The 13481-nt window shown below is 42.3% G+C and overlaps 2 protein-coding genes across 4 annotated transcripts; both read left to right on the top strand.

The window, feature by feature from the left end:
• Window positions 1–4152: 4152 nt before the first annotated feature.
• Window positions 4153–8038, top strand: tmem129 (transmembrane protein 129, E3 ubiquitin protein ligase). 2 transcript variants are annotated; one of them, XM_071411369.1, is made up of 5 exons: window positions 4153–4291; window positions 5129–5218; window positions 5473–5947; window positions 6169–6328; window positions 6886–8038. In XM_071411369.1, exons 3-5 carry the CDS (start codon window positions 5481–5483, stop codon window positions 7132–7134), a joined length of 876 nt encoding a protein of 291 aa, XP_071267470.1. In that variant the 5' UTR covers window positions 4153–4291; window positions 5129–5218; window positions 5473–5480; the 3' UTR covers window positions 7135–8038. The 2 variants fall into 2 exon arrangements, with proteins under 2 accessions (XP_071267470.1, XP_071267469.1); XM_071411368.1 differs by lacking the exon at window positions 4153–4291 and having other exon boundaries at window positions 4864–5218.
• A 1600-nt stretch (window positions 8039–9638) lies between these two features.
• slbp (stem-loop histone mRNA binding protein) lies at window positions 9639–13278 on the top strand. Of its 2 annotated transcripts, none has more exons than XM_071411367.1 (8): window positions 9639–9956; window positions 10787–10915; window positions 11332–11436; window positions 11526–11582; window positions 11785–11919; window positions 12009–12158; window positions 12473–12584; window positions 12748–13278. In XM_071411367.1, the coding sequence occupies exons 1-8, from the start codon at window positions 9898–9900 to the stop codon at window positions 12814–12816; spliced, it is 816 nt and encodes a 271-aa protein (XP_071267468.1). In that variant the 5' UTR covers window positions 9639–9897; the 3' UTR covers window positions 12817–13278. The 2 variants fall into 2 exon arrangements, with proteins under 2 accessions (XP_071267468.1, XP_071267467.1); XM_071411366.1 differs by having other exon boundaries at window positions 11520–11582.
• The last annotated feature ends 203 nt before the right edge of the window (window positions 13279–13481 follow it).

Below are 13481 nucleotides of genomic sequence, written 5' to 3'. Positions count from 1 at the left end.
ATAATGGAATTAAGGAATATATAAATATTAGGATGAGTGGCATAAACTAAAATACAGTAGAATAGAATACAGTATAAACATATGAGATGAGTAAGGTAAAAATATGTAAACATTATTAAAGTGACTAGTGTTCCATTATTAAAGTGGCCAGTGATTTCAAGTCTATGTATATAGGGCAGCAGCCTCTAAGGTGCAGGGTTACGTAACTGAGTGGAAGCCACCTATTGATGGCTATTTAACATGGCCTTGAGATAGAAGCTGTTTTTCAGTCTTTCGGTTCCAGCTTTGATGCACCTGTACTGACCTCGCCTTCTGGATGAAAGCGGGGTGACCAGGCAGTGGCTCGGGTGGTTGTTGTCCGTGATTATCTTTTTGGCCTTCCTGTGACATCGGGTGCTGTAGGTGTCCTGGGGGTCAGGTAGTTGGGCAGACCGCATCACCCTCTGGAGAGCGTGCAGTTGGCGTACCAGGCGGTGATACAGCCCGACAGGATGCTCTCAATTATGCATCTGTAAAAGTTTGTCAGGGTTTAAGGTGCCAAGCCAAATTTCTTGAGCCTCCTGATATTGAAGAGGCGCTCTTGTGCCTTCTTCACCACACTGTCTGTGTGGGTGGACCATTTCAGATCGTCAGTGATGTGTACGCCGAGAAACTTGAAGATTTCCACCTGCTCCACTGCGGTTCCATCGATGTGGATAGGGGCGTGCTCCCTCTGCTGTTTCCTGAAGTCCAAGATCAGCTCCTTTGTTTTGTCGACATTGAGTGAGAGGTTATTTTCCTGACACCACACTCCCAGGGCCCTCACCTCCTCCCTGTAGGCTGTCTCGTCATTGTTGGTAATCAGGTCTACTACTGTCATGGGTGAATAGGGAGTACAGGAAGGGGCTGAGCACGCACCCTTGTGGGGCCCCTGTGTTGAGGATCAGCGAAGTGGGGGTGTTGTTTCCTACCTTCCCCACCTGGGGGAGGCCCTTCAAGAAGTCCAGGACCCAGTTGCACAGGGCAGGGTTCAGACCCAGGGCCCCGAGCTTATTGATGAGTTGTATGGTACTATGGTGTTGAATACTGAGCTATAGTCAATGAACAGCATTCTTACATAGGTATTCCTCTTGTTCAGCTGGGATAGGGCAGTGTGCAGTGCGATGGTGATTGCATCGTCTGTGGATCTATTGAGGCTGTAAGCAAATTGAAGTGGGTCTAGGGTGTCAGGTAAGGTAGAGGTGATATGATCCTTAACTAGCCTCTCAAAGCATTTCATGATGACAGAAGTGAGTGCTAGGGGGCGCTAGTCATTTAGTTCAGTTACCTTTGTTTCTTGGGTACAGGAACAATGGTGGACATCTTGAAGCAAGTGGGGACAGCAGACTGGGATAGGGTGAGATTGAATATGTCCGTAAACACTTCAGCCAGCTGGTCAGTGCATGCTTTGAGTATGTGGCTAGGGATGCCATCTGGGCTGGCAGCCTTGCGACAGTTAACACGCTTAAATGTCTTACATCGGCCACAGAGAATGAGAGTCCACAGTCCTTGGTAGCGGGCTGCGTCGGTGTCTCTGTGTTATCCTCAAAGCGGGCGAAGAAGGTGTTTATCTTGTCCGGAAGTCACTCTCATGTAGGCCCTTTCTGCCATATTTGAAGGTATTACGAAATAGATCAGTTGGTTGGTACACACACAGAAGTCCAAAAAAGATTTTGAACAAATACAGCCTTTCATGTAATCCAAGATAACTATTTAATACATAAAAAATGTAGGCAGTGACCTTATATATAGACAGGCTTTAATGTTATAAACATTTTCGGGAGTAAAGAGATCCAAACAGGCTTGGGCTCTTCTTTATTTTCTTTTTAACCCAAAGGCCTCCAGTTGTTCCTGGGCAGAGTGCCAGCTGCTGAGCGACCTGCTGCTGCTTCCTCCTGATATTAAATTCCTCTGGCATGTACTCTGCCCTGGCTGACGCCAGGCCGCCACCAGGTCTCAAGAGTAAATATTTCCAGCTGACACTGTTGCTGTGCTGCTCTGGTGAGGTAATTCATCGTTTTTTTGTAAGGATCCTACAGTTAAAATATAGTTTTCATCATACTCATTTGGAGGCACATCTGTGTTGTTAATTTGTTTTCCTCTTTCCAACAAATACTATATTAACTGTTACTTTGTCACATTACACTGGATTATCTTTTATTGGACTATTGATGAACAGGAGTGGATCTTGAACCAGCATTACAAAGTGTCATAAAGGTCAAGACCACTTGGCAGACAGAGGTTGTAATAAACTTAAAGTAGGCTATTCTGTCTCACTTTTTTGACCATGAGATTACCTTTTTAAAAATACATTATTTTTCATTTTACATACTGAAAGAATATATTGTGGCGTTTACGGGGTTTTACTAGCTTAAATAACAAACGAATGGAGAGAGAATCATAGTTAATGCCAACAACAGCCGTTTTAATGTTACACTGCACAAGGTAATGGGGAGCTGCACAAAACAACCTAACTAGCCATACCGTAACTCACAGTCCAGCGGGAAGTATCTCCCCAGAGAGATAATCACGAGATAGCCAAATGGGGCTCTCCCCACTGGTTATATCCACACTAATTCGGGGATATTAACCACTCAAAGTTGGCCTTAGTAGGAGTGACCGACTCAGGCCCGTGGTCTGCCCACCCTACCCCAGAAGGGTCACTACAATATTTATTCACCATAACGTTTATGAACGCAGATTGGTTCTTGGTTTGGTTTTGCTAATTTATAATGCTACTGCTGCAGTGATAGGTTGACTATACTCAACAAAATAACCTGATAAGGCTCACGTGGTTGGGAAATTTACTTGAGAATGAACTACTCAAAAAGCAGCTGATTGGATTACCAATTTTAAAGAATCCATTTGATATATCCAAACTGGTGGAGAGAGTGCTGGGTAAAGTGAAGGCTGTGAGGATCACGAGAGGCGGGTTTGTTTAGATTTTTTGTTCTGAGGCTCAGAGGGAGCGTGTTGCCTCTCACCCGATTTGAGAAGTTTGATGTGTCATGTGTGCCTCTTCGGAACAGGGCATTCCTCAAGGGGGTAATATCTTGCAGTCATGAAAAATATTCCTGGAGTGAATGATGCTCGTTGGATGAATCGTGTGGTGAATGAAGAAAAAGTGTAGACTATCTGTTCTTGTGTTTTTTAATATGGAGTCTCTCCCTACTCAAGTGCATTTGGGATATATAAACTACCAAGCCAGAACATGTGTTCCAAGACCATCATTGTAAAGCTTTTGGACATGTTTCAAGTGTTTGCAGAATGGAGAAGCCGAGATGTTCAAGTTGTGGAAAAGATCATATCATGTGTTTTAAAAGTGATGAAAATGTGACATGTTGCAATTGTGGTGAGAACCATGAAGCTATGTCTTTGGAATGCCCAACAAGGGTGAAAGAGAATGAGGTGTCCAAAGTCAGGGCTGTTCAGAGCATTTCATATGCAGCGCCTGTTAAAAGGGTTGAGGGTTCATATGGTTCTCCTGAAGAGTCCATGGTGGTGGATAGGCCTTCACTGAAGGCTGCAGGGGTTGCCCTTCAACAGCAGGACCCAGATATGTTCAAGGTTAAGCAGGTAGACTTTGTGGTATTTATAGCTATGGTGATTAATGGCACTGCCAAGGTGGAGAGAAAGTCCAGGAAAATAGATATTGTGGATGCGGCGGAACGGTTCCTGGCTCTGAAAGACTTCTCGGCAGAGGAGTTGCATGGAGTACTGTCACAAGCCGTACCACCCTCTCAAGTCATAGAGCCTGAGAAGGAAGATATGGAGATTTGAAGGAAGAAGGAGGAGTTTTTGTTTTGTCAATGTGTTTTTTTTGTTTTTTTGGGGGTTGATTAAGTTAGTTTTCCCTATCACATATGGGTTTTATTTTACCTTGGTTTTTTCAACCCAGTACACCTTTTTGGTTTGTAGTGTGCCATAAAATGCACAGAAGTTTGTTGCGACACACAAGCTGCCGTTCAAACTCATGGTTGTCAGCGCTAAACCCTCAGCCCTAGAATAACGTTTTACATCGTCACGTCCGATTTGTCCCTCGCCCAAGCAATTATTAAAAAATTAAGCTTTATTTAACTAGGCATTAAGAACAAATTCTTATTTACAACGACAGTCTACCCCGGCCAACGCTGGGCCAATTGTGCGCCGCCCTATGGGACTCCCAATCACAGCCGGATGTGATGCAGCCTGGATTCAAACCAGGGACTGCAGCGACGCCTCTTGCACTGGGATGCAGTGCCGTAGATCACTGCACCACTAGGGAGCCCTTAAAGTAAGGGAGAGTGATGATCAGATGCAAAGTCCTTGGTGGAAATCTTGGAAGTTGAGGTTAAAAACAACCAACTTAAAGCTATGAATGTACCTAGCAAGCTAACGTAGCTAGCTAGCACTCGTGTCAGGCAGCTAGCTACAGTTACCCATAGCTGGCTAGCTAGTTTTTTAGTTTGGTCACTTATTCCAATGCATTTTAGTATTCCTAAAAGCTAGCTACGTTGATTAAATGTTTTTTATTTTTTATTAACAACAAATCAATACAGAAAGTACATAAGGGAACACAAGTATATATAGATTATATATAATGGACTACGTTTATTAAATGTGACACTTCGCGGTCACCGGAGTATGACGCTTAACTACAGTTTGCATTGAATTGTGGGTCATATCAAACACAACTGGTCTAAATTCGTCACTCGTTCCCTTGAGCTAAATCGAGGACCGAGGGGGCAAAGTTAGTGAATTGGACCTTTACTTAAGATGGAAATCAAACTGCATCCGGTTTCAACGGGGATTCCCCTAAATGAAAGGGTAGTAGAAATAACTTGTTTGGACTGCAGCACCTGACTTTTATTTTGAAAATTCAGGGGATAGCGAAAGTCGTGGCACAGGATGTTGTCATTTTTTGTTCTGGTTTCTTCCTATTCAGTTCTAGCTAGCTAATGTGTTAATAAAATTAGCTAGACTGTTAACTTCACTAGATATAAATACATTGGTAACATGGATCGGCCAGAAGTAACGTTTTCTTTAGCCTACATAGTATTAGCGTTTTGCTTTGTATTCACTCCAAATGAATTTCGATCAGCTGGTTTCACCGTGCAAAATCTGTTTTCAGGATGGCTTGGAAGTGAAGATATTGGTTTCATTCAATATCATGTGAGGAGAACGAGCGTCACTTTACTAGTTCATTCAACTTTGCCACTTGGTAAGTCACTTAGCTAGCAGATAACTAGCTGCCAGGGGCCTAGTGAAAAATAGCTAATGACATGCAATACCCACATTGATCACTGTCCTGTCAAGTGATCATTCATACTAACTGATTGAATAGTTTTATTTTTTTACTATAGTATAGCTAGTCTCTTTTATCTGTGATAATTCTGCCTAGCTAGTAGCTAGCCACATCATTCAAACGTCAAGTCTATTGACATTTAGGCAAACTTTCTGTTCTGTATCCAACAGGGTACTACATGGGAATGTGCATAGCTGCTCCAGAAAAGTATCTGGCCTATGTTCACTTAATAAGTGATGGCTGGAGGGCTTTCTTCACATTGTCACTGGCTCTTCAGCTCTTTAGCTGGGTGCTCGTCATCTACTGGTCTCGGCACAAATGGGGAAATCATCCAATATCACAGAACCTTAAAGCCCATGCATTGCCCCAGTCCGGCTGGGGGGCAGTTGCCTCCTCTGTCAACACAGAATTTCGCCGCATTGACAAGTTTGCAACGGGTGCTCCTGGTGCAAGGGTTCTCATCACTGACACCTGGATCATGAAGGTCACTACCTATTATGTACATATTGCACTGCAGCAAGACACTCACTTGACAGTCACAGACTCAAGGCAACACCAGCTCTCCCCTGACTCAGCCACTCCTGTTCAGATCCTGACACTCCGGGTCGCTAGCATCAACCCCAGCGTCAAGCCCTTTGACATAAGGTACAGTAGCTAACACGAGCTATAGGCTAAGCTTGCTGTTGTCTTGTCAGCTCATTTGAGAAGTAAACCGTAAACGCCAACCCCTTTCAAAACCTTAAATAGAACTACCATATTTCTTTCCCATCGTAACACCTGTTTAATGCAAATATTGTTTTTCTGATGCATAATGCTGTTGTACTATGTATGTGAAATACTCAGTTCTGAATTATGCACCTGCGTAGGCTCAATTCAACAGAATATGCAGAACTGCGAGAGAAGCTGCATGCACCAATCAGGAACGCTGCCAACGTGGTCATTCACCAGACTATGAGTGACCTCTTCTTGGAAACATTCAAATCCCAGGTGGAAATGAACCAAGTCTACCAGCTGACAAGCGGACAGGTGCACCCATGTTATATTGTCTATGGGTGAACAATTTAATGTATTCAACATTAAAGGTAGACTCAGCGATATGATGCAGAAAGTAAATGACACAGCGTGAAGTGAACCTGTGCACATACTGTGTGTGGTAGCCTAGTGGTTAGAGCGTTGGGCCAATTCCCGAAAGGTTGCTAGATCGTATCCCCGAGCTGACAAGGTAAACATCTGTTCTGCCCCTGAGCAAGGCAGTTAACCCACTGTTCCTTGGGCGGCGAAGACGTGGATGTCGATTAAGGCAGCCACCCGCACCTCTCTGATTCAGAGGGGTTGGGTTAAATGCGGAAGACACATTTCAGTTGAAGGCATTGTTGTACAACTGACTTGGTATCCCCCTTTGACTGTGTGAGAGCAAAGCGCTCACCTCAATATCCGGTGTTGCTCGTGACATCATTTTGCTGAGTCTACCTTTAAATGAATTCTCCCAACATGCTTGATAATGGTAATGAAAAAATGTGTTCTGCTCAGTGTAGTAGAAACTAGAAATATCATGCCCAATATTTCTCTGCCTCTGTTCTTAGGAGCTGGAGTCCTGCATTGGTTGCATGCAGGTGCCCGCCAACACCAAACTGTTACGGCTATGCCAGGAGGAAGGTGAAGGAGAGTGCCAGCAGTGCTACTGTAGACCCATGTGGTGTCTCACTTGTATGGGCAAATGGTTTGCCAGCCGCCAGGACCAGCAGAAACCTGAGACCTGGTTGGGCAACAGAGTGCCTTGCCCCACCTGTAGGGCCAAGTTCTGCATCCTGGATGTCTGCATTGTCCCCTGATCACTCAATACTGTTTTCTTCTCAGTCAATTCTAAAGATATGCATAGGAATCTGCTGGTGGCTTGGTGCGATGTGCATCAGATTACCCTTGTGATTACTTTTCTAATTGTGCCTTGTCTCTATTGCATCATTAGTGCCATTACTCTGCTATGGGAAACCTTGGCATATTGTAGTTTTGTTCCAACTTTGCTCTTCATGATTTTGATTTGATCAAATATTTTCCCCTGCACAATATGGCTACAACATGAACTTTGAGCTTTGAAGCTGAGTAGATTGCTAAGTAGAGGTTAAATTTAGTCTCAGCAAAATGACGTTGCCATGAGCATCACCAAAGATATTGCGATGAGCGAGATGCAAGACTCGCACAGTATCTGTGCATGTGTTCGTGTCACACTGTTAGAGTGGTAGGTACGGACCAAAACAGCTGTGAAGTTTAGCCTCGCGAGTCAATGCTCGTAGTTGTTGTGGAAATCAACCCACTATGCTGTGTACTTTGTGCACCTACGTCATATCGCTGAGTCACTTATGCCTAAATGTTTGTCTGCCCCTTGAGTTATTACCTTGTGTGGTTTTCAACATCTTCCAGTTGATCGTTCTGATGAGACTCAAATGGGGCAAAATGTAGTAGGATCTGGACAGTACGGCACAACATATCTTTACTCTGTTTTACTGTCTCTTTTTCAAGGGTGCTGTAATGGAAACATTTTGTTTACCTTTGTGTTATCAGTCTTTCATTGGTCTGTTATGCAATTACGGAATTTTGTCAATTAGGGCTATGAAAATATATTAAATTAAGTAGTCAGTTGATGAAATGGGGAAATCTGATGTGGTACATGGTATATAAAATTGCCATTTACCTAATTTCACAATTATGTTACCTTTATTAAAATAATACTACCCTCTATTTGTTTTGTTTGTTGCTGAATGTCCACTGCGTGATACCACATTTCAATGAGGATTTGTCAACAGACAATTAACTAACCTGACCTGGGAACAAAAAGGTTAAGAATTGTTGTGTGAGAATTGCCACAAAACATGTTTTTAACAATACCAAGAATGGATGAGGAAATTACTTAACTACATTGATCAGTAGGCCTAGTGATCCACCATGACGGTCTTGGGCGCCTCTTTGTGGCAATCAACAGTAATGGCGCATTCAATGGGAACTTAGGGACAAATCATGACGTCAGTGATATTCAAGTCAGAAAGTCGGAGTACTAGAAAGATGCCGGAGATTCCGACTTGGATGAACATTCAAAATGATTTTCTCAGTTGTTGCTCGTTTTTTTTCGAGTTTCTAGTTGTCTTGAACGCACTGAAGTTGGAAGTCACAGATTTCCGAGATCCCAGTTGTTTTGAACGCGGCACCATTAGGTTTTTATCAACGAAATGTATAAGCAGAACATGTGTTAGCGCCGCGTTTAAAATAATTTTGAACTCGGAAATGTCCGACTTCAGTGCGTTCGAGACAACTGGGAGCTCGATTTTTTTTTAAACAAGCTCAGACTGCGAAAATTATTTTTAACCATAGAGAATGATAGAGCCCTCTAGCGGACGAAATGCTGTCATCAGCATGGGCAGCGCTATTGGGGCTTCCACCATTTTAATGTAGTCAACAGGGCGAGACGTCCAACTTCATTGACTGATCTCTCCTGGTGACCCTGCTGGAGTCATGTCCAATCGGGTCATCAGGAGGGATCAGTTTGAATTGTACAGCAGGGCTCCTGCTGGAGCCAATCGTACAGAATACATGTTACTACTCATTGGCGCTGCCCATGCTGTCACAGATGCAAAGATGATTCTGCATTCACGTGGTAGTCGGATCTAGAAAACTGAAATGTATGCATAAGTATCTAATTACCAATTAAGTGGGAGTTTCATGTCGAAAACTCTGGCATTTCTGTAGATCGCTAACTTTCTGACCAGAAGGTCACTGATATGATTTGACCCCATTTTTTCACGGGTCCCAGTTGTCATGAATGCACCAATAGACAGTTGGGCCAATGCGGTTTCTGCATTATGATGTATTAAGGACACTTCAACATTCTAGCCATGTTATGCCGCGACATTTCCGACTTGCTGATTTGTTGAACGCAGCACGTGTATAACTACTACCAGTTAAAAAGTTGGAAATTTCGGAGTTTCCTAGTATAGCACATTGACGTGGCGTTAGCTGCACATTAACAGTACATGGGGAATATACAAAAAAAAATGCTATAAAACTGAATGTCTAGAATGAGCATTATGACGCATTTACATGACACTACAACATTCTATGGCAGCCATGTTAGCTCTCCATTACCATTACATGGGGAATATTTAGACAATGCTATGTAACAGAATGTATAAATTAGAACAATATTAAAAATTCTAAAAGTTTGCCTAGCTCCCTAAATATATGGCTCTATTTATAACTAAACCACTCACTGTTCTGTCTCCTAGCTTTGTTCTATCTGTGGTTTCGTAAACAAGCGCGTCAAATCCCTCCCCTTCTGTCACGTGACAACAACGGGCATGTTCGTTTGTACATGGCACGGTGCCCCGGAACGGCAGAGCTTGCGAAATTAGACAATTCCAGTGGGTCTTTAAGCGATATCTCTACACTCATTGGGCACCGGGCCATGCGAAATGAATTCTCCAATTGTTGACTGACGTCAGTGAAGCCCCATTCCTTAGCTTTGGCGCGTTTACGTCAAAATCAAAAGATCTCTGCTTAAGGGAAGTAGCTACAAGCCCTTCGTTCCTCTGTAAGTTTAGAAAAAAATGTCTTTTCGCCACAAATCCAGACGCACCGATGCTGAATATAACGGAGATGAAAATAGGTGAGTTGTCATGAGTTTGTAAGTGTAATTTAGCAACAAAAATCTATTTAAAAATCTATTTTGCTAGTTCGCTTTCTCGCGCCAGTCTTCTCCCGCGAAATCAGGAATTGTTGCTGGTCTGGTTAGCTAGCTGGCTAACTGTTTCTAGATACACTTTTCCAGCTAATGTGTGTTTCCTATCATGTTATAAGTATATGAGCATTTATTGCATTGCTGGCTTATGCATGCTTGACTAGTTTTGCTACGTACAGTAACGTAGCGTTTGCTAGACATCTAACCTTTATTTTGATCAGGTGTTAGCTAGCTAAGTTTACTGCTGGATAGCTAATCAGCTAACTTTAGCTTGCTAACTTGCCTTAACTAGTTACTGTAGCTAAATAGAAAGTGCAAATAATTTGTTTATCCAACTAACGTTAGCTAGCCAGCCAACTTTATAACAACTAATTTCCCTCAAAATGTAGATAACTAATGTAACTGGTTTGAATGCAACAGCTAACTAGCTACTAACGTTAGCTTGCTTGCTAGCTATATTAACGTTGGTTGACTAGCATAACATTTCGCGCTCATGCGTCGTATGGCGCCGAAGCAGCTATTGTACCGTGTTTGAAATATCTCAGAAATAGTCAACTAGTGTACCTACTAGTGTCTCCACTGAGTCTGTAGTGATTGACAAGAATCAACTAAAACAAAGGGAACAATGAATTGTTAGTACTGTTTTAGGGAACAAGGCATTTTTAGTACTGTTTTAATGTTAAGTTCTTCGGGAAAATGATGTTCTTGACAATGGCATGATCTTTCAGTCTTGTTGATCCAAATATCATTGTTTCTAGGAATAGGGGCCCTTCAAGGTGGTCCAACTGCCGGAAACGGGGAGCTGATGGCAGTATGAGATCAAATGAGGACTTGGACTCGACTGGTACCAGTGATCTGAAGATTAACGCTAACCACAGACCTGTTAGGTAATATTCAGACCGCTCACTTGGGAGTTATCAAACCAATATTTTAGGTTGATTTTCTGTTGAGCCCTTGTGTCCCAAATGGCACCCAATTCCCGACATTAAAATAGGTGGTGTTGTTTAATGTCTTTTTCACACCATCAGCCATTTCCAATTTAAGGTGTTTTGAGACATCTTCTGGAGAGGAGGCTCATAATAACAGGGTAGCCAAGTGGTTAGAGCGTTGGACTAGTAACCGAAAGGTTGCAAGTTCAAATCTCCGAGCTGACAAGGTACAAATCTGTCGTTCTGCCCCTGAACAGGCAGTTAACCCACTGTTCCTAGGCCGTCATTGAAAATAAGAATTTGTTCTTAACTGACTTGCCTAGTTAAATAAAGATAAAATATAGAAATAACTGTACATTTCATTCCTCTTTCAGTTTTACCACTCCTGAAAGTGAAGGTCCAGTTCCTAGATGCGCGGATTGGGGGAGTGAAGTGGAGACTGACGAAAGGCGCTCAAGTGTCCGTCGTGATATGCAACGGTCAGCAGTCACTGCGTAGTTTCCCCTTTTAGTTAAATGTGCTTGTAAAAGCTTTCAATTGCTTATGGTATTGTTTCTTTTAGTTACAGGCGGAGGATACTAACATCAGATTTTGGTCCAAGGGAACGAAAGAACTCTTCTGGAAGGTATATTTGAAAATGTATGTCTCATACTGTGTTTTGCATGAGAGCCTGGTACCAGATTTTTGTGCTCTTGCCAACTCCATTGCTCGCTCATTGTCAAGCCAAACAAACAATGTGCGTGACAAGGAGTTGGCATGATAGCACAAACAGACTGGCACTCAGACTACATCCATTCATTGCATTAATTTGTTTCCTGTCTCTTCAGCTCAGAGTCCAGAGACTCTCCTGTCCCTGGTGAGGTCATGGAGGAGGACGAGGAAGTCCTGATGAGGAGGCAGAAACAGATCACCTACGGGAAGAACACACTCGCCTACGACAGATACATCAAGGAAGTACCCAAGTGAGTAAAATGGTGTTGGTTTTCATTCAGCTACCACCCTAATAGATCAAAGTTAATATTAACCTGTTTGTTTTCCATTGTTTTGCCAGGCACTTGAGGCAGCCGGGAGTTCATCCTAAGACTCCCAACAAGTTTAAGAAGTACAGCCGGCGCTCATGGGACCAGCAGATTAAGCTGTGGAAGGTGAAGATTCACGCGTGGGATCCCCCAGCCCTGGAAGGCAGTGAGCTGCAGGCCATGTAAGCCCCTCAAATATCCTGGCATTTAAAACGATCAAGCAAAAATATATATATATATATATATATATATATATATATATATATAATGTCTTTATGCCATTGAACTTTATACTCCCTTTGATATAGTCCTTCAATTGTAAGCACAAGTTGTTCTCCTGAAATTGGATTTGGGAAATATGTTAAAGCCATCCTGTCGAAAAAATGTATCTAGCTAGTCTCAGGGTATATCCTTCATGAGAGAACACCTTTGTGCCAGATGGCTTACTCAAACCAAGTTTATAATACAGTTGTTCTTTGTTTCATGTATCATTTAGAGAGGAGGTTGACTTGGACGATGTCATGGATATTGAGCTGGACTTCCCTGAGCTGGATTCAGACTCGAGCGCACAGCCTCTTAAAGTCAGCAAGGCCTCTTCGTCTCAACCAGTATGTTCTTTAACCAGTCTTGGCATGTTTGAAGATAACTATTGGTCCATGTTCAAAAGCAATTTTGTGAAGCACTGTTGGACTCTTACCAAACACAATTGGAGTGACTTTGTGCCGCATTTTGTCAGTATAAAACTAATCTTGATTTTTCTTGGTGTTCTAGGACTCTTGCCAAGGAACTCCCAGCAAGATGATGAAAATAGATGCATCAGTTGATCTTGACATGGCCTAACTGTTGTGCATTGAAAGACAATCCATGGCTATTACCCTAGCAGGAAAAAAAATATTGAATGCTTAATTAAAATTCCAGGATAAATTCATGATAGATTTAATTCAAGTCAGTGACCTGAATTGTATATAGTTACAATTTTCTTACGTTGTGCTGTGGATGCTTGCATTTTATAATTGTTAATGCCTTTATATGTTAAGAAAATACATTTATTGTGAGTAGTTGGGAGTGGAAATTTGACTGCGTTTAGACAGGCAGTCCAAATCAGATCTTTTTTATCAGATCAGCTCTGAAAAAGATCTGTGGTTGGTAAAATGACCAATTGGGAAAATATATCAGAATTGGCTGCCTGTGTAAACTGTTTTGAAATACAATGTTGTACTGTATTTTGAAGGGTTATGTTGACATTGGGATTTTTATAGGCAGTTTTTAAATAAATAAATGAGAAGTTATGCGTCAAGGTTATTATAGTCTATGATCAGTTTTCTGCATATGCATTTTCAGCGTTCTGCCTGTCTGTAGCTGCGAAGTGTATAATATGTTCTTAGCTAGTTTTTCATAGTACATTAATGCTTATTACTTAATAAGAGAACATTTCGTTTATACTCGGTAGCTGTGATTGATAAATTGTGTAGGTCGGAAGCATGGAGGAGCACTAGATCTATGTG

The sequence above is a fragment of the Salvelinus alpinus genome, chromosome 7 (assembly GCF_045679555.1).
Source record: "Salvelinus alpinus chromosome 7, SLU_Salpinus.1, whole genome shotgun sequence".
In the NCBI taxonomy this organism is placed as follows: Eukaryota; Metazoa; Chordata; class Actinopteri; order Salmoniformes; family Salmonidae; genus Salvelinus; species Salvelinus alpinus.
Note: the sequence above shows the minus strand (reverse complement) of the source record. Positions and strands in the feature narration are given on the sequence as shown.